We start from the raw sequence: 26,272 nt of genomic DNA on the forward strand, positions 1-26,272 counted from the left end.
TTATTTATAAATAAACCCCCAGCCTTCCTCTGCAGCCAGATTTGCCAGGTAGGTAATTGTTGTTCCCATCGAAGCAGAATTGGCTTGCTTTCAATGACATGCATCTGCACTGCTATTATACAGCAGACCGCCTCGGTTAAGATTTTCCAGCACAAAGATGAGGAGGAAAAAAAATAAATGATCCTTTTCTTTCGCATTTTTCACCTCATATTTAGAATTCCACCTAATTTAATTGTGGATTCTGCAGACACAAGGGGGAGGGGGGGAAATTGCAGAGAAGCCTTTTTTCTCCCAGAGACAAAAAATGAAGTAAATGAGATAGGCATGAGATAGCAGTCTTTTCCTGATGGTTAAATCACTTTCCCCCAGCTCTCACCCATCTAATACTGCAGCATTCTCAGTCCCCAAATGCACCATCTGAGCAGTGCATTCATTAGAGTGTCTGCAACTCCTGATCACTGACAGATGCGATCTTATCAACTGCCACATCCAAAGAAAACTGCCTTTTCCCCCCAATCTTCCAGTGGCCTGAATTCAGCAGCACTGACAGCCCTAGCTCCTTGCTGCTTGCATCGAGGATGCACCCACGGCTGGGAGGTAGATGCTTCCCCTCCAGCATCCTCCATCCCTCCATAAGCAGGCAAGGACCACAGCTTTAGCCAACGACCTATGGCAAAGAGAATGCAGCGTGGCACAGCAAGGTATAAAACAAGCCCTGTTCTCACAGAAAAAGGATGCAAATGGGATGCATTTACTTACATGACGATTCAGTGCCAAACATGGCTCGCCCCAGATGCTGCTATTTTAAAAAGGAAAGAAGAAAAAAGAGTGGAAGACAGAGGGAGCGTATGAGAGAGGGGATGAGACTGCTACACAGCAGGGGTCATGAAGCCAGACAATGCAGTCCAGGCTATCCAAGCTGCCAGATTCTCCTCTCTCCTCCTCTGCTCCGCTCCACACCGCAGACAGCTTTTCCTTGCAACCGCAGGGAAGGAAGGTCCTTGCGCAGGAAGCAAAAGGCGGGAGGCTGTGTTTAAATCCGAGTGCTAAGGGCAGGCCGCTGTCCTCTCTGCGCTCGCGGCAGGCAGGAGGGTTTGAGCCCGCAGACACCGCACTCGGCAGCCCCGCTCGGCCGAGACAATAGCGGAGCTGTGCACACACGGGATGACGTCAGGACACCGCAAAGACTGACTGCTGCTCACCCAGGGCTCGCAGGGGGCCTGGACACCGCACCGCCGCTCGGATGGCAGCGCCTTTGTCACAATGAGCAGAGGACAAAGAGGCAGACATCTATTTCCCTCTGGGATGCTAAAGCTCCCGCCCGGGATGGTAATGCTAGCAGGAAAATAGCTGCCTTGAATTCAGGCTGCTTTTCTCAGCTGCACAAGATGCAAAGCGTCTCTGTGCAAACAGAATCAATTTCAGGGACAGATATCCTAGTAAATGCCACTTACAGCATTTTCAGTAAAGAATAACCCCAAATTTCTATCACAGATTCTCTTTATTATTTTTCCCTCAAAGAAATACTAAACTCCTGGTCCAGTCTACACTCCAGACCTAATTTTCTCAAAGTGTTACCGAACTGTCTCTTTTACTTAAATTTATTGTCAGAATACACTGCAACAATGCTCGAACCACAATAAAAGAGTCACACATCTAAATAAAAATAAAAACCCCAAAGCACACTGAATTCAATGATAAAAAGGCATCCTAGCAACCAAAGAAATACTGTCCTTAATTTTTCTTTATTCTTCAAAACCAACTAGATCTAGTTTGCATCTGCTAGTGCATTTTTTTAGTGTACTAAGCTTATTTTTTTCCTGACATTTAGTAATTGAAAAATGTTCAAAGAAAGCCCTACGCTTACTCCTTCTGTCCTCTCACAGACAAAAGGAGTTGCCTGTCCTGTGCTGGTGAGAGCAGCCAAGCAGGAAGCTGATGGCTGGGAGCTACCAGACATTGAGGGCCATCAATAGAATGGCTGTCCAGAGGGGGCAAAACCAAGAAGGTTTCTGAGAAGTCTCGCTGAACGCGGACATGCAGTTCCCAAGATGTCAGACACTGGAAAGTACTGTCAGTGGACGAGGAGAAAGGACACAGATGCAGGTCCATTAAGGGAAGCACTTACAGGCAAGCAACTGCTCCTCCTCCCATTTCTCAGTTTTTGTGGGTTAGCCATTCCCAAACACTCCTGCTGCTCTGGGTGCCAGGGGGATTTGTGCTGTTTGAAGACCACCCAAAGCCACCGTGAGCAGCAGGCCACACAAACAAGAACTACTGGGGGCTGGCAGCACCTGCCACCTGAGGAGCTCAGTGTGCTGGAATCATTAGGGAACCAGGGAGGTGTTGGCTGGGACCACTACAGCCTGAAGGCCAGACTGGAAAGCAGCACATGGGGTTCAGAGCCACAGCAGCTCACTGCCAGGCCAGTCCCTCTGCTCCTGGGGAACGTGGTCCCAAGCTCACAGAGCCTGTATGCCCACAGACATCCTCATGGACCCTCAACAGCCCCGTGCTGTGAGACAGCAAAAAGCACCAGAGGCTGTACAGAGCACGACCTTGTGCTTCCCACAGCAGTGGGGGGCACCTACAAGGCACACCAAGCTACTCTCCATCTGTTGGCACAAAATGCTCTTCAGCTGTTTATTCGCTTTCCATTCCACACACTGAACAGTCACTTTGTGTTCTGTGCACACCATAAGAATAATTAGGGCCACCAAGCTCATGGCAACATTTACCTGCATTTCATTGCTGAAAGAAAGTCAGGAGAGAGAGGCCATATCCTGTGGTGACACATCTCACAACACTTTCTAACAGGCAGATTTTAGCCTCCATCTGCAGACAGGACATCAGTGCTCATAATCATAGTGACTCAAATCAACCCACAGATGTCCTAAATTAACCAGTTGTCCTCAAATATGTACTTAAGCACCTGAATGAATAGCCTAGCTGCTCAATTGTCATGATTATTTGAAATCACGTGTATGGATGCACAGCACCAAGAAGCCATGTCCAAATTGGCTTTGACCATGACAATGGCATAAATTCTCTTACAAGGACTGTAGCTTTGCTGCTCCCAGAACTGAATTAGTTATTTTAACTATTTGGAGCAGTTAACACCTCCTTCAGTCAAAACAGGTTGATAAGAAGCTTCAGTGCATCAAACAGATTAAGTTCTGGCAGGATTTTCCAGCAACTGGACTTTCCAGCAACTGAAGCAAGTTCACAGAAGAAATGGGTCTATTATGCGTCTGTAAGCCTCCAAGCATCTTTAAACATAGGTCTCTGGAACAAAATCCCAAGTGCACTCATGCAATGGCTGAAGAATAAATTCTGCTCTGATGAGCAGATCTGACCTTCCCACAGCATTGTTTCCAAGGAAGACAAAACCTCAGGGCTCTTCCAGCGACATCCTTGAAGGTGTCACAGAGCCCAGGCCCTCGGCCAAGTTCTCATTACACTGACGCATATAGGGAGCTGAAAAGCCCAAACAACCCATGCAGTATCTCTGGAAGGATTTCATAATAATCTATTTCATTAGTCTTAGCCTTGGCAGCTCAGTACATTGCCTGGTGGGAAAGGTGACCTACTACAGGCTACTGAAGGATTTTCTCTGAAATTCTTTCATATTTGTCAAATGACTCTGAGAAAGTGTTAAAATCTGTTTCTCACCTACTGCTCTTTTAAGACCATAACCTTTCAGTTTGCTAGCAGAATTATGGATTTGTTTCCAATGCTGAATATTGATATTGGTTTATACTGCAAAGAGTCAACAAATGGTTTTTCTCTCTTTTGCAGCAGCAAAGATAATGTAATTGGTGTACATAAAATGGCAAAGGAAATCTGCAGTCAGCATTGCTGGGATTTGCTTACAATGTGCACAAGACATTGTTCAAGTATTAGATTAATTTACAATGTTTTTTCATACATTCCACCACAAACTAGCATGAAATATTTAAAACAGTAATATATGCTATGCAAAGCTGTCTCCTGTACATTGACATTTTCCAGAGAAAGGAGTGTGCTTCTCCATTACTGCCATTCCTGGAGCAGATATCTTTATTCCTTACTTTATCACTGCAGAAAAATAATACTCATATTTTACTTATTTTGTAAGGACACATGTGTCTAACCCCTAAAGCACAGTTTGAGTTTTAATAATGAAGCTGGATAATGAAATGTTAAAATTTTTATACAGATGTAAATTTCTGCTTTAGAGTAATTTCTTTCTATAAAAATAGTGCAAGCAGGAAATCTGAGCTACCAACAGAGGCAGCTTTGTAAATGTGCTTTATGCTGATCCATTAAAGCATAAATCTTTATTCTCTTGTCACCAGAAAAACATTTCATTTTGCATTTAACCTCCTTTTCCACAGGAGAAACTCTGGAAGCAGGAAATAAGTCCTTCCCACCTGTGAGGTTCTCCTGTCCTACTGCCCTGAGCAGCTCACCTTGACAAGGGAATTCTCACCTGTATCCTCCCCAGAGCAAGGGAACAGGTCCCACACCTTCAAGTCTCTAGAGGGGAAGTACAGGATACTCTCAATAAGCCTCAAAGGTGCGTAAGAATTTTTATTATGTTAGTTAAACTTGCCTTTCCTTACCAAGTCCCCTGTTCTGTTTTAATGCCTGAAAACTGATTTTTTTTTTTTAAGACAATGAAAAACTTAATCCATTTAATGTGTTATTGGAAACCTCTGAGTGACTGTGCAATGATTCCACAACATTCAACAACCTCCAAAAGGAATTTATTTTGCTTGTAGTAATGTTACTTTGCCCCCTCCTAAAAATGCAGTGAGACCCCCAGCAACCCACACACTGTGACAGTCTCCAGCCTCTGTAGGTATCGTCAGTTCTGGCAGCAGCAGCCACACTGATTATTCATTAACACGGCACCCACAAAATACTGCAAGGTGATTTTTTATGCTCCCCAAAAAAATGAAATCAAACTGCAGCACATATTACAGAACTGCAGTTCTTTGGCTTTATGCTCTGCTCAACTTTGCTGACCCTAATTATCTTTAATAAACATCTTTGGTGAAAAAGTTAACGACATGATTACATCAATGTAATGCAGTGTGGTGCAACAACTTCAGCTTCTTATCTCACAGGGGCCTGTATTTAAGGTACAAACAACCCCCAAGTGATCAAAAGGAACACCCTGCACTGATGCTCCACCATCGAGTCCCCAATGCAGAGGTGCTTCCAATACCTCCATCGCTAAATGAAGCCCGTGTCCCAAAAATGGCAACTTTGGAGCTGTGGCAACAGAGAGAGGGACCATGAGAGAGAGAGCTGGGATGAGGACAGCCTGACAAGCCCTTCCCAGCAGGAAAGCTGGCAGCAGGGCGCAGCCCAGGGGGGTCTGCCAGGCTGGACTACAGAGCATTCAGGGCCAAGTCAGGCCGAGGAAGGTATGTTCCACTGGCATGAAATGTCTCAAGTGCTGTGTTTGTGCCAATGCCAGCAAGATTCCACACAGAGCTGTGCTGGACAACCAGGAGCAGCTCAGGAGGTAAGGAAGGCTGACACAGGACCACAGCACACAGCTGAGACAGGGAGACAAAGGGACTGGCTAGCCAAACAGGGGAAAATATCTCTGAACATCTGAGCTGCCTGAAGTGCTCAGTGTTCTTCTCCTCATAGCCTGGTCTTATCACATTTTGTTCGATGTTTTCCACCCGCATTCTCTCTGTACAACATACTGTTCCCTTGTTATGTTGGCACAGAAAGGAAGGAGACTGCTGGCAGAAAAGAAGTTCAGATCTTTGTCCTGTTCAACACAGACAAAGGATTTTATACCAGACTGATTCGCAGACTGTAGGAATGTTTTCCTGTTTTTATTATTATTTGTTCTTGTGCTGATTTTTAAAATATTTCTGTGCAGTCCATATTGCACTTATACAACCCCATGTAATGTAAAAATTATTTTTCTTCACAATTCTTAGGCAATTAATGTCTAAAAAAATTAAGCTTTTTGAGTAAACATATACATGCATACTCACACAAATAACAAGACAGACTGAAGTACTTTTTGCCACCAAAAAAATATTTTGCATCAGCATTGGTCCTTACCTGAGAGATGAAGTTCAAAAGACAGATTTCTTTTCAAAAAAGAGATACAATGAACTGTAATAATCAATTATTAAATTACTGTAATGCCTTTCAACATCTCTTTTAGTGAAGATCTTCGCTTCACCACAGCTCTGCACATGATTACTGCAAGCCAGTCACCAGGGGGAGGAAGAGGCAGCTCCCAGCAGATGCTCAGCCATTAAAAGAGGAAGTTTTTTTTGTTTTGTCTCTCTCAGGCCACCCAGCCATCTGAGGCACATCTAATGGACCTAATTTATGAAGTCCTAGCAGTTATGAAATGGTAGAGTATTACACACAGAAAAGAATGTATGTAAAGAATATAAGAATATTCATGTATATATACATGCATATAAGAAAGACAAAAAAGAAAATATATTAGCCTAGCTTAAGCACCTAATTCTAGAGTACAACTGAGATTGTGGATCATTGGCAGGTGTCTGGCTAGATGTCTTTGCACACCTGGCACATGGTATCAGGCAGTAACACAACACAATGGTGTTCCCACTCCCTACAGCAGAGGATACCGAATGAATCGTCAAATTTCTACAAGTTCCATTGGATCGTTCAGTGTGAGACTGGTAAGAAAGGCAAAAGTAATTTTGTAAGTGGCAGAGTACAGCTCACCTTTTGTATAATATTGTCAAAAGTGTAGAATGGTGATTCACCTCTTTTTTGTTTTGGTTTGGTTTTCAGTTTGGTTGGTTTCCTTTTAAACAAAGAACTGTTTACCCACAAATATCTAAGACAGTTACCAACACAGTGTGACAATCTACTCCTAGTGTGCAAATGACATATCAAACTCAAATGAAATATGATATTTTTTCAATAATATCAAACCCATGGTTCATCAGAGCATGTGTAATGTCTTGTTAAATCCCGAGAGAAGTTTTTTGTTCCAAATGCATGCAACTGTATGATGAAATGGGGCCACAACTGTATCTGAAAAACATTCCAGCAGAACACACTACTTTTCAGCATGAACCAAAGAGAACTTGGGAAAAAAGGAAGCAAATAAATCTTCAGTGTTATTTGTTAAATTAAGTTGAATAACAAGCAATAGCTTTCTAAAATAATAAAATATTGGAAGAAGACAATCAAGGTGTTTCTTTTCTACACTGAGGGAAATATTTTGGATGGGTTTTTTTGTTTGTGGGTTGTTTTTTTTTTTGTTGTTGTTGTTGTAGTTTTTTTTCCTTTTTTTCTTTTTTGTATCCTATTTTCAGGTAATTTCCAAGGATCTATACCACAGGCCTGCACATGAAGTAGATATGAAAGTTTCTAATGTCAGAGAGAACAGAAGTGGATAACAAATTAAAACAAAGGATTATAAACAAACTGTCATGATTTTTATGTGACTCTGAGGGATCAAAAATTAGGATTAAAGCCAATGCATAATAAATCACTTGGAAACTGGAATCAGAGGGAACATGTGTGCCCCACATAAACACAAATATCCAATTTGTATGTACAAAAATGAGAGAGAGAGTAGCAAGTATTGCCAACATTGCATTAAAATCTGCATTAAGAATGTCTGATCTAATGCCAAATCTTCATGATTAGCAAAAAGTTTGATTGTTGAGAGAGGAAGATCAAATTCAGATTACTTCTCAGCCTGAGTAAACGCAGTATGAGCATTCAATCTGACATTACAAATAGCCATGATTTCATCAAAAATAGAGGAAAAATGAAGGACGTCTAAGCCTACAGAATACCCACAAGACCAGGTAACCACATCCCTGCTGGATGGGTGAGTGCTGTGCCAAGCATACTCCCTAGCAGATATAAAGGAACCCACAATATAGCCATGGGGGAAAAAATCAACTCTGAGTTTTATTTCTATTTTCCCATATGGATACTCCTGTGCATTACTGTAAATGAACTGATACTGCAGCCACAAATAGAACACAATTGCAGAGTCAGTGGGGAAACTGAGTCCACTGGAAGCAGTTTGACTAGTTACACTGCACATTTCAGGATTTCTGTTTTCCCAAGATGCAGCATTTTGGTGGTATCCCAGCTCCTGACTCCAGGGGTTCCACTCTACTTCCCATCAGTGCCAGCCCCAGACTGGAGATCTAAAATTCTTTTCTCAGAATAAAAAAACTAACCACACAGCTGGTAAGTGCTTGTATAGCTTGATTATCATAGTTTTTCTTGACCAAGGAATGCTTCTATGAGTCAGAGAAACAACCAAAGCAAGAGGCCCTCCTGATCCTGCACTAGGATCCATGTTAGGTTGCAGTAGCACTGACATCCATCCATCCATCAGGATCCAGCCACAAAGCCTGGGCACAGCACCCTCATCTGCTGAGCACTCAACACCAGAAGAATAAAACCCCTCCTGGAAAAGCAACATTCTGCAAGTTATAAAAAAGGCTTATGTGGATAAGTGCTAGCCTGAGGAACAAATGTATGGTGAAGAGGAAGCCCCAGCAATGCACTTAAGCACTGTATCACTGGCTTTTAGGCTCTTAAGGAGAAGGCTCTTGAACTTGATAGACACCCTGGAAAAGCTCTCCTGAACAAGGCACCACAAAAAATGTTAGGCTTTTAGTCGTGGTAATAGAACCTCGTGTAGACAATTAGAGGAAAACAGCGGAGATTGAAAAGGGCAGTGGCATCTGCCCTGCTCATTACAATGAAATGTACCAGCAGCCTCCTCACCTGACACCAGGCAAAAATGCACAGACTCCTGAGTCTAACTCCATGTGGAAACTCATCTCAGGACACAGAGCAGACATCTACCAGGAGCTCACAGCACTAACTGGTTCACAGGGTTCCTCTCACAAAGCACAACGAGGCATCAGCAACCACAGCTTACTCGTTCTGCCTGGAGATAGCCAGTGAATGAACACCACCAAGAATCATGACTCAAGACAGGCCAGATGGTAAGCGGCACTGGCAATTTAATGACAACTATGTGATCAGACATTATAATATTCAAGTGTCTCAGAACTCTGGTACTAATAGAGGGCCTCCCTCTGAGAAGAGCACACTGCTAGGGTGCTGTTATCACCCTTTATGGCCTCTCCCCTGGAGTGGTGGAACCCTCAGAGCTGCTGTATTTCACAGCATAATGGGATAGAGGAGACATGGAGGTTACAGCTCCAGTCTCCACAACATCCATCCCAAGAAATTCCTGGTCAGCACCATTAGAGAGCACTGATTTTCTAAATTAGTTTCGTTCTCAGTTGAGCAGTTGCCAGCTTCAGCAGTGCCACTGGCTACAGAGAGAGCACACACAGCATAAGGTTTGAGCACCTCAGGTACAGACATCTACACAGAAGTGCCTCCTGTGCATCTGGCAGTTTTAGGGGAACCACTGGAAAAGGAGATGGCTATGCCAATGTCAGGGGCCCCATAATTCACGGAAGAAAATGTAGATTCCCTGCACTCCAAACCGGCTTTTAACTGTGGACTGTTCTATGGGTGTTCCCCCTGAACAGGTCCCAGAATGATCAGGTCGTCTAAAGAGCAGCTGTTCAGCTGAGAGAGACACCCTTTTGCCCCCTGCAGCTGAAGAGATCCTCACAACATCAGTGATCTCCTGATACTTCAAAGCACTGTGACACTTCCCTTCCTTCAATGCCAAGGCAGATTCAAGGGCTTGCATTCAGTACCAGGTGGCACACTGAGTTTATCAACTTCATCAGCCCAGGCAGGAAGGTCATGCTGAGAACAGTTTGCAGATACAAGAAGGTGATAAAATCAGCAGGCATCACTTCACCAGAGTAAGTCTTCACTGCCATGTGAGACATGCTACCTCCTAACAAATTTAAGCATGGACACACAGTCCTTTCAAGTAGAAGTGTTTGTGGCCCTTCTTACGTACCTGATTTGTTCACTTCATACCACCTAATCAGTTATCAGACAAGGATGAAGAGTGTCACCTTGCAGCAAAGCAGGAGCATGTGGCTCTGTTCAGCCTGCAAGGGAAGGAGATTGCTTCCAAACATCAGCCCTTGATGCCTCCTGAAACCCATCATCGTTTAGATGGCCACCAGCTCTGCTTAGGGCTGTTTGCTGTCAGTGTTATTTACCCACTTGAGCTTCTGGCTCTGTTTACACTATAGCAAGTACTGTTTGAGACCACTTATCCTTCACAGAAGATGGTTTGGTGATTGGCCAAAGCACAGCCTCAAGCACAAGGACTGACTTGCCTCCTGTATTCAGTGGGTTAAGGCTGCCCCTGTGGGCACCACAAGGGCAGAGGCTTGTGGGTCCTTTAAACTTCAGTCAAACAGCAGGAGATACACATCTTGTGAAAATCTTTCTAAACAAAAACTCTCGAGAAAATGTAGTCCAAAATGAAATACAGAATATTGTGTATTTACTTCACACCAAACATCACTGGAAACTGTACACTGGATAAATGCAGTCCAGCATGGCACCTTCTCTGACCTCAGCCTTCACATCTCTTTATAAACTGGCACAAACAAGACTTACAGGCCTAATTACTTTTGTTGCTAACAACGCATTTGCTTGAAATTGATACAACACACTACAGATAGGGAAAAGCAAAGGGTTAGTTACTTGAATAAAGAAAGGCTGTGTATTATCAAGTGTCCAGCCAGACACATACAGACTCTCCTGGCATGCAGAGTCAGGTTCCAGGGAAAAGACCTCAGTGGTCTTTTCTATTACTGTGTTTTAATCATGTGTTTGTCATGTCCCTTATTCCAACTATCTTCCTCATGTCTGTGCAGAGAGAATTAAGACTCTTCTGGGACACTGGGGTTTTTTGTATGAAATAAGTGCTTATCAGAGCAATTACTTTTATACAATATAGTCTATGAAAAAGAACTGTTCACTCAGTTCTACTTTATCCCTGCACTAAAGATGGAACTGAAAGCAACACATATGTGAATTTGTATTTCACCAGGAAACTAATCCTTTGCAGACTCTTCATTGTTGTTTACTATCTTGAGCTAACATCAACTTAAACGCAGTTAGTTAGATAACCATCACTCAAAGAAATGCCAAAAACTTTTATATTCTTGTGACATAACAATAAATATTTTAAAAACCTCCTTGCTGAAACATCCTTGTTTTTTGGCAAGGGCCCACCCTGGCTCAGACAGTGGGCAGACACAATGCAGCATGTTCATTGTGGAAGCCAGAAAGGGACTGGAACACCTTACTGCAATAGCCAGTCACAGTTCAGCTCTGCTGCAAAGTGCACCAGAATTACGTGTACTGTTACAGAGCCAGATGTCTCCAGGGCATGATCTTTCTAAAGAGGTAATTTTTGGCCAGAAAGCTGCAGTTAAAGCACTCTGTTCTCTAAAATCTTTTTAATTTTTCTTGGTTTTTATTGCTATTAAAGTTTAAGGCAGAGGACCTCACTAATTTATAACAGACAAAGACTACTATGTTTTCAGCAGTAAACAAAAAGCAAAACCAGATCAAGCAGGGCCAGGTAACAGATAGTGTGAACAGCCTCCTTGAAAAAAGCCATGGTGAAGCGACCTTCTGAGGATGGTACAAACAAAGCACAATCATAGAACTTTATTCAAGCTAAAATCCAAGTCAGATTAAATAGGTATAGCAAGGTGGCTACTTGTTCTACCTACCTGGCTATCACAGCATACACTACAGTGGAGACAGACTGCCATGACACACAGAGCTTCAACCCATACAGAGTAACACCAAACCACATCAGAAAGCTTCAGGTGTCTGCCCATACAGAGTAATACCCTATCACTTCAGAAGGCTGCAAGCATCTGCCCTTCTTGTTCTTTAGCCCATGAACCCTCATGTTCATGCACTGCACCTGTGTGCCCTCTGCTCCCTTTGGTGGTTGGTCAGTGCCCCTGGGCACTCCATGGCTCATGGCTGTCAGTGCTGCTCACCTGCTGCTCACAGCTGTGCCCATTGGGGATGGGGCTGGGCAGCAGCCCCACTCCCAATTATCACAAACTGTGTGCCTACACCTGGCCACAGACAAGCTCAGATCCCAGCCCTCTACCCAGACCTGCCCCTCACTTGCCCCATGCCTCCTAATCCAGAGCTGTGAGGCATCAGCATCCATCCCTCCCACTGGAGAGCACCCAGCCTTTCCCAACACGCAGCCAATTCCCTCCTCAAGTCCACAGTAAAATCCCCCCTCTTGTCTGCCCTGCTCCACATCCTGTGTTGAGCCTCTCTGAAACTGCCCTCCAGGAGCACAGACTGTAAAGTTGCCCAAGTCCCTGTCCCATCAGGACCAGTGGGGTGGGTTATGCATGGTCACATCCACCTGGGTTTTGAATGTCTCCAAGAATGAAGACTGCGCAGCCTCTCTGGGCAACCTGCTCTGGGCTCTGAACACCCTCAGAGCAAAGAAATGCTTTCTTATGTTCGGACAAAACTTCTGTTTGGGCATCTGCTTGTTGCCTCTTGTTCCACCACTGGACCCCACTGGGAATCCAATCTGTGTATCCAAATCCATCTCAAAGACTGCAGCCCCTCCTGGCCCAGAATTCTCCATTCCTTTCAATCTCTCTGTCAAAGTATTCTTCTGTGTCAACCAGAGATCCTTCATTGTAATAAATTATGCACATTGTTGTGTCCTTGGATGAAAACAAGGATACAAGAATGTGCATAATTTATTTCAATAATGGTACTTAAAGCAGATGGATATATAACTGGATTCTTTTTGTCTTCCTCTTTCCTAAAATCTGAATATCAAGTTTGCTGCATGTCTTTGGAATTAACCTCAAACTGAAACTCAGCCTTAAGAGCTGAGTATTTTTTAGGCTTCTATAATTTGTCTCAGCCTATTCAGTCAGAAAAGTCTTCTGTCCATCACTGCATTTGAGGCAAAAGAACATATAATGAAGTCAGAAAGTTTATATAATAACAGTAACAACAATAACAATAATAATAAAATATAGATAATATGTACTCTATATATTATAATATATTAGATATAAAAAGGAGTAGGAAGCCTTGATCTAAAAGCATAACATTGTGCCTTTTCCTAATTCAGAGCTACTGAAGGAAAAATATACATCTCTGTGAGGAACATTCCATAGTGAACACTTTAGCCAACAATTCTCAACTTTTGCCAAATTAAGACTGAAATAATGCTTAGACTGAACTATTTTTAAGAATGCATAATAAACACATTTTAATACATTAATAAATACTAGCTGTAAGCCATAGGAAGTGTCACTGCTTTCCTCTTTTAGCATCTTGAAAAAAAAAATTGCAATAGTAACAGGACACTTTTGCAGACCTAATAGTATAGAAGTAACCATTTCAACTACAGTCTAAGGAAAAAAACTCATGCAGTGATGGCATGACTAAATATTTCCATGTCATCAAGCCCAATGAAATAGATTGTGTCAGGGAGTTCTGAAGTTTCTGAAGATAAACAAGGATCATAAGAACCTGTGATTTTCCAAACCAAGGACTTTTCCATAATGTACTTTGGCGTATTGCATGGTAAATGGGAGAGATAATACTTCAGAACCAAATAATGGTTTATATATATTTTTTTAATTACTGTACTTTTTATTGTTTCTTGAAAATAATCAGACAACTGTTTAAATTGGTTATTTACCTTTGTTGTGAAACAACTGAGAGTTTCTGAATTTCCTTGATTTAAGGCATCATTGACCTCACAGAAAATATGATCTTAATCACATTAATGTTTTTTTTTCTTCCAACTAACAGATGTATTAATATGCTGTTGGCAATGAACAAAACTTTTAATCCTCTTAAGATGCAGCATTAGCTCAGGGTGAATACTAAAACCTCGCCTGTTTTAATTTTCTCTCACAATCAGTCAGACCCAGATTTCTGACAACACTGCGGCATCACTTTATTGCTTCTGCAGCAACAAAATGTATTTTTTTATATCTCACCATCACAATTTCACTAAACCATGCCTTTAGAAGCTCTACAGAGCTGTTTATGATCCCCTTCAGCTGCATGCACTGCTACCTGGCCTTCAGCTGCCATGCGCTCCCCAAGTGCAGCCACGTGCCCCTCAAAGCCACCTTCTGGCACTCGCCCTCCTGAGCACCTGTGGGCAGTCAGGGCTTGGAATGGACTTGGCCCAGCAGAATATGGGGAGCAGTACACAGCAAGACAGGCTGCCCCACACAGCAACCTGCTCAGGTCACCACTGACCCTCAGCCACCTCTGCCACCTTCACCCATCTGCAGGATCAGAGAGCTCCCACTACCCAGGATGTTCCTACTGCAGCAAATGTTGTGGTCATGAGCAAATACAGCCTTGGGTCACCTCTGCACTCCTACATACCAGACCATTATGCTGGAACTAACAGAACTAACATACTGTTCTCCAAACAGGCAGAATCCAGACTTTGGATAAAATAGCCTCTAGACACCAACAGAGTGAATGTATAAGCTATTTTTTCAAAGAGAGTACAGTTCTTGTGGGAAATACAAACCATCCTTTTTCATTTCAATGATGGTTGAAGTAATTTCTGAATGAAGCTTGAAAAAAAAATCTTGATTTAGAGGTGCTGCTCAAATGTAAACTTGAATGCTGCATCTTAAATGACAGCTGCTAGTCTCAAGGCACAAAGGTAGTTCAGGGAAGAGAAGCACAGTCCCACAAAAGGACATGGTTCAGCCTCTGAATTTCCACTGCTGACAGAGAGCTCAACAGGCATCTTTCACACATTCTATTTTGTTCTTTTGTTTGTTTGTTTGTTTGTTGCATAGAGTTTACTGTCTTCAAGATGCCAGCAGGACCTTAAGAAGGCTTCTGCCCTTTTGAAATCCCCCTACTTCCCCCTACACTCAAAGAGAAACTATTTCTCTTTCAACTTCTATCCCACAACTCTCAAGCTGCCTTTCTATAACTTGCATAACTGATTAGGAAGTGCTGACAGCAGAGTGCAGTGAGCCTCCCAGTGCATCCCCCACCTCCAGACCCTTCCCCTAGGGAACAGCTTCCCAAGAGCCCCAGCACAGCCTCTATTTAAAAGCTTCAGACCCTGCCAGAAGGAGCTGGGTTGTCAAATTTCAAATCTGTGCTCTCTACACAGTACTCAGATGTGTTTCTGCAGTAGTAAATATTAGCTCTCCCTTGAGGCATGCACTTACCTTTTAACACAGCCATGACTGAAACCTTGCACAAGCCTCTTCCTCTCTGTACTCTTACTCCTCACTTCTAATCCAGAAACAGTCTCCTTCTAAGAGAAATAGTGAAGGGACAAGGAAAGAGTGGCCACTTGAGGAATGGGGACACAAGGCTCCACCCAGATGGGGTCCAGAGATCTTCATCATCACTATCACTCATTCTACCCCCAAAAAAATTCTCACATTATGAGCCTCCTTGCACGCCTTGGAGCCCACCTTCACCATTCCAGCATGGACTTGGCTATCCCAGTTTTTTCAAATCCCTGATTTTGCTCTCACAGGGAGCTAAACCAAGCATATATACATTGTTCTTATCAAAACCCAGGGGGTCTTCACAGGACCCAATGGACAGCAAAGGTCTTGCCTGAGAAATAACAGGCTAATGAAGGAGACTGTCTGGTGCCATCACAGCAGTGCAATAGAGCCCTTTCCAGCAAATACTGAAGAACCCAAATTAAACACTGCCATACTGCTGTGTGGCAGCAATCCACACAGCAGACTGGATTCATTTCCCAGGTCAGCAAAGGTATTGCCTGCTACAGGGATGTACTTGAATTTGCAACACCATTTAATCTAAAATCTTCATGAGACTGCAGTGGAGAGCTTCAGGGAACAGGCTCTGCTGAAGAGCCAGAGACCTGGTAATCAAAGTGCACTGCAGGGGAGAGACAGGCTGAGGTGTGAGCACAAAAGAATGTCAAGAGATGGCAGAAGGTTAACAGAGTAATATGGCAGTGAGCATCAGCCATCCCTCTGTGTGCAGCCACAGCTGCCTGAGCCACATCCTGTGACCGAGGAGAGCATCAACAACAAACCTCTCTGCTCCTCACGGCTGGCAGAGGAATTTTCCCACAGTAAAGATCACATTCATCGCTCTGTGTCAGGAACAATATTGCATTGTAACGGCCCTGGGGTTCCAGCAGATGGAAGAACACATTCAACCTCAACCTCAACCAACTCTGAGCTGAAATGGTGAAGTGCAATGCTCCTTTGGCTGCACTACAGTACAGCAGATTTTATACCTGTTACCCACACAGCCAGCACAGTGGCATGAACTCAAATGAAGAATGGAGACCAAATCTTAATAAAAAGGAAAAAGGACAGAAACCCCCAAGCATCAGATATAAACAAGTGTCTGAAATTTATGGATGTATATGATTAAAACAAAATTTAAAAAAACCAAAATAAATAAAGACGTAAGAAAAAGAAGAAAAAGGAAACAGAAACACTGAAAAAGAATTTGAAGGGTTTTTTTGCCTCTGCAGTCTGACAGATCTGTCTGTGGGAAGGGAATACAGTGATGGCCATGCAGACAACACTGCAAACATCACTGCTTTTAAAAAAAATAAACAAATATTTTTCAAATATTTTTCCAGGGTTCTTCCTTTTTTTTTTTTGTCTATGTTTCCCTAATAGGTGGCAAAGCCTACATCCTCTTAAGAACTAGACTATTCTTATGTGTGATAGTCACTGTTGTTTTTCTTCCTATGTATTTTTCAAGTCATCTTTCTCAGCATTCATATGAGTACAAGATTTCACAGACACTATTGGTTTTTTTTCAGTCTGGGACCACTTTCTGTCTTCTCACAATCTTTACAGCAGGAAAGCTGTAGTCTGCACAGACAGGAAAGCATAAATTACACTATGACAGCTTTAGAAGACTAATTCTAATAAATATCTCTCAGTAGCCTCCTATTCACTGTCTCCCTAGAAGAGCAAGAAGGGATTTTTCTGCTGGCAGGATTTTCAACTGCATCAACGTATTTCATGAAAGTGCATGAACTTCAGCAACACTTTGCCAAGGAAGCCCAGACAGGCTTGCAAACCAGGAGACATGAGGAGGACCCCTCAGAGCTCCTGGCAGGGCACTAGCCTGGGCTAAGACAGACCAGAGACTGGACCCTATTTCAGGAACAGTTGCATCCAATCTACCTTTTTTTAGCTCAAATCACTGCAGGTCAGCCCTTGATAAAACCTTCTTCCCACTGCTTTGGCCAATTCAACAGACCAGGAGCCAGGCAAGGCAGAGATCGTGGATGTGAAGCTGCATCCGTCCCAGGATGCAGCCAGCAGCACTGGCAAACCAGCTGAGCCTAACTCACTTCCCAAAGGCACCTGGTGTTTTCTTCAATTGTTTCATGGTGTTTTGTTTGGGTATTCAGAAAATCCAAAGCATCGCTTGAACATCTTTTCATTTACTCAGGACCTTTAGACATACCTTTGTTTCACTCTACCTACTGCCACTAGATTTTTATTGAGAAAAAAAATGCACGGCAGACAGAAATTACAGCCTGAAAAGAAGTAGTATCCAATGGTATCAAAACCAGCTATGCCATGTGCTCTGCATGGAGTACACACATTTTTCTTTCAGTTATCCTTTCATGATTGTTAAATTCCCTGTTATGACTGTTTCAAAAGCATTTCATGTCTTATCTGCATGTTTTTATTTGAATATTAGTTCAGCTGTGTAATTGAAATGTTTAGAAACCCAAGCACATTTTTCAAAAGTTACTTAGGAACTTCTTTATTTAAGTACCATTGACTTTTCTTTAAAGTCACATCGCTTCTGCAAATAGGATTTTGATGCATGATGATACAGAAGGAAATTGAGAACATCTTCATTTTGGAGACATTAAACAGTCCAACACTGACCCACATGCACATCATTTGTTAGCAAAGCCTTTTATTGCTGATATTCAAGAGAATGCTGTGGAGAACAGAGAGGTCTTGTGTTCATGCCTGTTTAAATCACACAAACCATGAAAGTCTGGGATTAAAAACAGAGGCTGAAGGATGATATCCAAAGGCTAGAAGCTTTAAGTACTAAAGCATCTCCTGCAACACTCACAAGAGTTTCTTCCTGTGTTTCATTTGATATGGAACATACCAAATTATGGCTTTTTACCCTTAGACAAACTCAAATCTCTATATCAAAACCTGATTACAAAATAAATAAGACTCAAATGAGCAACATCAGAAGAAAAAGAAAACCACTACATGAAAATGAGAATTGATCTGGTGGTGGAGTTCTTGCCATTCCATCTGTTAACTCTCCTTTTCTGACTATATTGAGAACTGCATCGACTTTTAAGAAATACTGGAAAAGTCTTTTAAGCTTTTCCCTTATGCAAGATGTGCAGCTGGACTTCTTTGGTCTCCATGAAATGCCTGTACCCAGTATCCCTGCACTTTTCCTTTTCAGCACAAGTACAAAGTATATAACCCCACCCCTGCTTTTTTTGTTGTGAAACTGGAACATGTCCAACATTTTTTCCTCAGTAGACAATTTATTTTTAAATCCACAGCTAAGAATGCAATGGAATATATTTTAAAACAAATGTTCTTAGTCATCATTTCCATAATATTTTAACTCCTTCACAGGAAATATTATTCACAACATCAACAGAATAAAAACCAACAGGTTTCTACTAGCAAGTGTCCACAGGTCTTCATTTCAAATCTCAACAATAGTAAAAAACTGCTGTAATAAAAACTTAGATACTGAGACTGATTATTTGCATTAGCACTAGTCATCAGCTGAAGATCTGTCTGGAAGGCACAACTTATTTCAGTGTGACATAGCTGATCAACTACTGAAATGAATGCTTAAATTATGTTGTCCATGTTAGGAGCATGACAAGACCTAAGCTGTGAAATAAATAAAGTTTAATATTTATTAGGAGGTATTATAGGTCTAAAACAAATTTCTGAAACAAATTCTCATTCATGGCAACTGGCCTGTTATGGTAAAGAAGGTTTTTTTATCTCAGATGAGAGATAAGGTCTCCCATACCATCATTTCCTGTTCTTAAAAGCACAGCAAACATGCACAGAAAATGAGGTTAAATGACTGGTGCTTCTACCAAACCAGTTTGTTCTCCTTCTTTTTCCACATAGCACTGATAAATAAAGATATATTTTGTGTCAGCGGGAAGGGAGAATATATGTCAGCTCTGAAGTGTCAGGTTCAAATTGTAAGGTTTTGCAAATTAAGTTTTTATAAATGCCAAGTCCATGGACCTAGACCAAGAATCTGGGCAGGCAATTTCAGGAAATATTCCTTGGTTCCCAGACTATTGCATTACAATTTGGTACAAAAGTGCTCCTGCCAAAAAAGCAGATGAAAATCTTCATTGCACTTAGTGATTTTGTAGAAAATGAGATACTGTATTGACTAAATGTATCTTACTGTGCACAGCTGGGGAAAAAATAAGTTGTAAATTACTACAAATAAAGTTTCATTTAATTGCTGCACTTCTTTCCTTTAGTTGAATTATTACTTTGACTTTGCTTACTGTTATGACTTTTTATTTTTATGTTCTTTCTACTAAACCAAGTAGGAATAGGCTGTATGTGAAATGTTGCTATGTCTCCTACAAAATTATTCCAAAATACACACAACTTAGCAGAAACCAAAAATTCATGACCAAACACGAACACATATTTTTAATTCATGTTCACTGTGAGCCGATCAGACCATTCAGACAGAAATGTAACAAGATAATGCCCTATGGAATTTAAAAACTAAGTGGCAGTCAAAACATAAAATGGTCTGACCTCTATTAAGCATTTTCTCTCAACTCCATTAAGAGGTTAAAGGCAGTTATAAGCACACAGTTTTCTAAAATTTGCTTAACAGAGGCAACATGTGCAGAATCATGGAGCATGTCAACGTCATGGCTTAGAAATTATATTCTCCAACTTAGTAGCCTAGCTAAAACCAAGCTGCCTCTCACACCTTCAACTGGAAGAACTAAAGGCAAAGATCATGGTTCAAGATAAAAAACCAAAATTACTGGAAACAGGAATGAAATTAATAAACAACAGAAACAGCAGCAATATTAGTAACAAAAGGCGTAAGACTAAGAAACAACTTACACCTCCTTACCTTTTTTCTGGACAGAAAGTAACCCCTTCTCTCCTAAAGACAAACTGATTCCCTTTCTCCTGCCCCTGGCAGTCTCATGAGATGGTGCTGAATAACATTTGGGCCTGGCCAATCCCAACTACTGCAAAAAATTAATCCTGTTCCTGGCCAGAACCAGGACAGTCTATGTCCAAAAGCTACAGCTTTGCTTGTCTTGCTAGCACTGCAGTTGCTGAGTGGAAAGAACAGGATTAGAAATTACAGCACACGTGACAGTATTTGCAACAAAGAGGATCCAAGCCTTTGGGTAGACCTTACACATCCGCAGACCACAGCCTTTTTGAGTACCTGCTGAGAGAAGGACATTCATCTCCATGGCCACAGAGCTCCCAAGGATACCTACATTCCATGGCAGTTTAAACAAGAAAAACAATTCTACCTCCACGGTTACTTTTTCAATTAGATTAATTCAGAAAACGTATCTGTAATCACTGATGAACAAGCTTTCACCTCATATTCCTGCTGAGTCCAGTGTTTTCAGACCCAGAGCTAAAAAACAAGTTTCCTGCAGCCCTGTGTATTTAAGGCAGATGTCTCCCAGAGAAGGAGTATGGATTTGCCAACCAACCAACTTGTACTGACATGGAGCAATCTATCCAAGAGAACTGGCTAAACAGAACATTTCTAGTCACAAATGTCTTACCTTGAAAAACAACATAAATCCAACACACCCTACAAGGTGGAACTCATCCCATCCAAGAGCCTTGGGTTCACCCAAAACCCCAAAGCCCAGCAGCCCTCTTGCCTCTTGTCATTTTCGTCTGTTTGGATTAAAGATCTAATCTGTATGGATCTCCTACTTCTCTTACTGTTCACACAGTTCATAGAGCAGAAATCCAGCTTGGCTCATAACCATGGCTGGCTTCCACCTCACTGCACAAGGACACATTCTAAAGTCATGGGTCTCCCTGGCAGAAAACAACTGCTGGCTTGCTGTGCCAGAAAACCTCTGGTCCTGGCTGCCCACGAAGCATTACATCTGTGCTGAGACAGAAATGGTGTGAACCAGAACACCAGTTACAACTATCAATGGTTTTCATACAGCAGATGGATCATAACTTCATAGGGGGATGTATCATACATGGTTACAAATACATCTAAAAGCTCCTGAGATCCTCACTTATTTGCAAATAACAAAAAAGTTACAGTGATTCCTTAGGTTTCTGCTTCTCTTTAATGCTGAAGATTTAAAACTTAAGGATCAAGCACAGAAAGAATAAAGAAGACAAATACCTTGTAAAAACCTGTTAACCTAAAATAAATCCCTAGGTACTAATTTGAGATAGAGAAGCAGGATTTTTCAAAAACGCCTACTGTTTGAAATCTCTTCCAAGATTATGAACTCTTCTGAGTCCATAAAAGAAGTAGCAAGTATTGCATACTTCTTTTATGGCTTTAGAGAAAATGAGTAATGGAAAAATTCATCAAGTGTCTACATCATACAAATTAGTCAAACCACAACACACAGTTAACACATTGTTATGGGTGAAACATTCCTGTGTATGACTTTACAACATTAAACTTTAAATATGCACAATTATTTGGATAATAAAGTGTAAAACACTTTGGTACCTTGTTTGTGAAGATTTTTCAAGGAGTCCACCACCTTGCCATCAGCAGGGACCCCTTTCCACTAAATTATGTTGCTCAAAAGCCCATCCAACATGGCCCAGAACACTTACAAGGATGGGGAATCCACACCTTGTATGGGCAGCCTTGTTCCAGTACCTCCCACGCAGCAAAAATGTCAACCTTATACTCAAAGTAAACTTACCATCTTTCAAGTTAAAACCACTGCCCCTTCTCCTGTCACTACATGCCCTAGTCAAAAGTCTGTCCCCATCTTTCTTACAAGCCCCCTTCATGAGGTCCCCCTGGAGACCTCTCCAGGCTAAACAACCCTTGCCTTTTCAGCCTTTCCTCACAGGACAGGCGTTCTGGCCCCAGAATGAGACATCAGAAGTGACTCCCAAATCCATCATGTTTATTGATCAGACATTGGAAGGAGTTTCATTTCCATCTCACGGATGTTAAAACTCCCATAACATGCACACGATGACAGATGACACATGGTACACAGAGGAAAGAAACCAGGCTCTTGGAAGGCAAAGATACACCCCAGAACATCAAACCACTGGTTTGCTCCTGTTCAGCTACAGCACTAACTTCAACTCAATGACCTTCCTCTGTGCCACATGCTATCTCCTCATTTCAAAAATCTTGACAAAACTACATGAAAAGAAGCAAGATTCTGAAGCAATTTAAGTAAGCTGTACAGATAGTTGAGTTCATGGAAGTAAATAGATTCTGACAGATACAAAAGCAATGACCAAATTTAGGTTTTTTGCCTATAAATCTATCCTTCTTAGTTCACCACCTAGCTCCTCATCAAACTTTGCAGCCTTTGCCTAGGAGTTTGAGCAAGGAAGACATTGAATTCCTCAGACTTTGCTTTCAATGACTTGAAATCGTAAAGTCATAGAATATCTTTGGTTGGAAGGGATGGCCAAGGATCATCAAAGTCCAGCTCCTGAGCTCCTCAAATTGTCTTTGCAACAGCCCATGGTTATCCACAAGTGTCTGTCAGCTTGGCCTTGGTGTCCCAGTGTGAGTGATGTTGGATTACCTCTTCTGCTTGTCCCAGAGGACACCAATACCTACTGATATCCAGCTTTTACTGCTCCCCAGATTGCCAAATGCGGTTCAGACCGCAGGGCTTGCCACCTTCCACTACCTACAGACCTCCAAGAGAACCTCGAAAGCAAGAAAAACTAAATCTGACAGGATTTTTAATATATAATGTTTTACATTAGCCAGAGGAGCTATAGAATTCAAGCTTCTGGTCAGTCAATGCCCTTCTGTTTCCATTTACGGTTAAGAATGCAAAAACTTGATGGTAATTTCTTTCCCAAACTCTCCTCAGCCTGTTCCAATTTTGGGACATAATTCAGTCTAGTCAAAAATATTTTAAACAATGTGGTTTATTTATAATCGGAAAAGGCATCTCAGTAATCATCAAAATTACCAGAAGTTACTAAATTTAAAACACAACGACAGCATTTTCTTCTGTCCTCATACAGAGCAACAGACTGAGCACAAAATCTAAGCCCTGCTCAACAGAATTCTCTCCCTCCATGAACAGCTGCAGATAGAGTCAGAAAAATAAACCTTTTAAGGTTCACTAACCAACCAAAATGTGGTATTAGGAATGGCAAGGAATATGAAATAAGTAATCTATTTTATGTATTGTATTTCACTCATACCTTATGAGTACTGTCACCTATCCAAAACCATGACTGTGGAGGGAGATGTAGCCATGTTAATACAAATGATAAGATTTTAAAAAAATCAGTATTGCTTATGTCACATAAGAGTTAAAAGAGAAAGGATACTGCAAGTGTCTGTAAAACAAAGAAGCAGAATTGCAAAAAAAGCAGACATTCAATAAGATAAGGGACAAACAGAACTGTACAAGACAGGAATTCACGAAACACATCATTTGCAGCAGTCAGTATGGTAAGATGCTGCTGAAGTCAAAAACTATGAAAATTCAAAGCTGGAATTATAGTAAGACTATCTATGTGTAAAAATGCAAGCCAAGTAGCAAACTCACATGAGAAAGTAAGCCAAAAATGAAGAAGGGGCAGATCACAACTGCCATCTGCTCACTGAAAGTTATTTTCCATTGTTTTTTGAATCTGCATCTGGTATTACCTATTCTTAAGAAAAAAAATGCACAAGCCCCATAAAAAACAGCAATCTGTCCACACCTCCCCTAAAGCAACACCAGAAATGCTGAGTGACTTCACCACAGAGGTTTCTATGTTCTGTAGTTTCTGGAGCACAGCTTGGTTGCACATACAAAACTCTCAGAAATATCAAGAACACATAAGAACCCTTGGTTTACAGGGTGCTGGTGTGACCCTGGTTGGATGCCAGGCACTCACCAAAGCTGCTAAATCACTCCCCTCCACAGAACAGGAAAATATACAAAGGATTCATGAGTTATGGAGTGGGAGAAATCACTCACCAAATATCATCACAGACAAAAAAGACTCAATTTGGGGATATTAATGGAATTTATTACCACCAAAATCAGAGCACGTTACTAAGAAGTAAAATAAACGTTAAAAACATCTTCCCCCCACCCCTTGCTCCTTCCCAGCCCTACCTGCTCCCCAGAGTGGCCCAGGCAGACAGGGAATGGGAGTGATGGTCAGTTCATCACCTGTTGTTTCTGCCACCATTCAGGGAGAGGAGTTCTGCCCCTGCTCCAGCCTGGGAGTCCTCCCAAGGGCAAGGGAGTCCTCCCCACATTGCTCCACTGGGGTTCAGCTGCTTCACCATGGCCTGCACCACGGTCTGCAGAGAAATCTCAGCTCCAGCACCGGGGGGAGCTCCTGCCCTCCTTCTCCACTGACCTTGGTGTCTGCAGAGCTGTTCCTCATGTTCTCACCCCACTGTTCTCTAGCCACAATTACTTCTGTGCAGTAGCCTTTTTTTTCTCTCTTAAATCTATTACCACAGAAGCATTACCTCCATTTCTGACTGTCCTGGCCTTGGCCAGTGGTGGGTCCACCCTGGAGTGGTGGGTCCACCTTGGAGCTGGCTGGCATTGGCTGCCAGACATATGGGAATGTTCTGGCAGCTTCTCAAAGAAGCCACCCCTGTCGCCCTCTGGCTACCAAAACCTAGCCATTCAAACCTAATACTTACAGAGAAATACTTGAGAAATTAATCAATAAATCAGGCATTTGCCTGTTCCTTTCATAAGAAGAATTATTTTTGATTTAAAAAAGAGACAGTAAGCCCCACTAGTATTTCACATTCACTTACTTGTTCTTAGCTGCAGTTGTTACAATACAATTGGGCTATTAAAAGTATTTCCACAACAAACTACTTCACATTCAAACTCCTTCTAATTCTTCTGACCTAGCCATTGCTGTTCAGCATTAGAAGATGTACTAAGCTAAGGAAGGGCCAAGGGCTTGTCTACCAAAGCAGCTATTCTTGAAAAGTCATTGCACTCCCAAATATTTATACCATGTTAAGTGCAAGAGGAGACAACACTTGAAAAGAGATATAGGAGATGACTTGCCAGAACAGAACACCTATGCCTATGCCCTTGAAATTCAATGTGAGTTGCTGGTAATCATACAAATTTGTTCTCTTGTATTTTGTCTTTCAAATCTCTCTAGAGTTAGGATGCTGCCTTGAAAGACACCAGAAAATGTTTTATTCCATTTATGGATACCTGTCATAAAAGCTGGTCACACGTGAGCCTACCCTCACAAGAACACTTTACAGAGAAAAATTTTAAGTACTTCAATTGCTTGTACCTAGTATGCCTCATTAGAAGTCTCTTTACCTTGTGGTTCATTTACAACAAGCCACACACACAAAAAAGTCAATCCAATAAGTGCAGAACAGGTGGAGAGCTGGCATTACAAACCCTTGAGACCCATTCAGCACTTGGCAACCTACTGCAAACCCTACCTACAATGCTGCTTTTCATCTTTTATCACTTAAAATTTATCTTTGGTCTGTCTCGATGGCAACATAAAGGTGGGAGCTAGCATTTAACACACAGCCATGCAAAGACCAGGCACTTAAGCACCAACCTAGCTGAAATTTCCCAAATTAGCTCATGGACAAATCTCAATGAAGGAGACGTGCTTTCCAGAGACTCCTGATGTTGAAGAGTCTGTTTGAACTGTCTGATCAGTTTTGAACACATACATTTTTTAATAATGATGTTGTGTACACGCAAAATATCAATGGCAGTCCAGAGAAAGAATATAAAGCAGCTCAAGAATAAAATGAATGAGCAGAACTAGAATTTGATTTGATTTATAAAAGAACAACTTTGTATACAATGTTTTTATCAAGGCAGACATAAGCATCAAAGGAAGGCAGTGATTTCTTTCCTGAAAAAGCATGATAAAAGACTCCAAATGCTAAAATAAGCAATATGCATATTCTTTTTTATAAGATTCATATTGAAACAAAAGGGACATTTTAAAAAACTTTCATCAGTGTCAATGGTTACCGACTCCTGAATAGATCAGCTGTACTGGGGGGCAAGGATATACAAAAAACAATGTACACCTTGAATTTGTTTCTACATATACAAAATAAACAATAAAGCCAT

At 41.7% G+C, this 26,272-nt stretch overlaps 1 protein-coding gene across 2 annotated transcripts in view; it reads right to left on the reverse strand.

Annotated features, from left to right (window-relative positions):
- ST7 (suppression of tumorigenicity 7) overlaps window positions 1-26,272 on the reverse strand; it is a 135,759-nt gene that overhangs the window by 94,787 nt on the left and 14,700 nt on the right. The window contains exon 1 of one of the 2 annotated variants that reach the window (XM_059471983.1): window positions 760-1,107. The exons of the other annotated variant lie outside the window; for it this stretch is intronic. Within the exon in view, the coding sequence (XP_059327966.1) occupies window positions 760-781 (22 nt within the window). The 5' untranslated portion in view covers window positions 782-1,107. Of the gene's footprint in view, window positions 1-759; window positions 1,108-26,272 lie in introns of those variants that run through there. 2 annotated transcript variants of the gene reach the window in all.

Source organism: Ammospiza nelsoni, chromosome 5 (assembly GCF_027579445.1).
Source record: "Ammospiza nelsoni isolate bAmmNel1 chromosome 5, bAmmNel1.pri, whole genome shotgun sequence".
NCBI lineage: Eukaryota > Metazoa > Chordata > Aves > Passeriformes > Passerellidae > Ammospiza > Ammospiza nelsoni.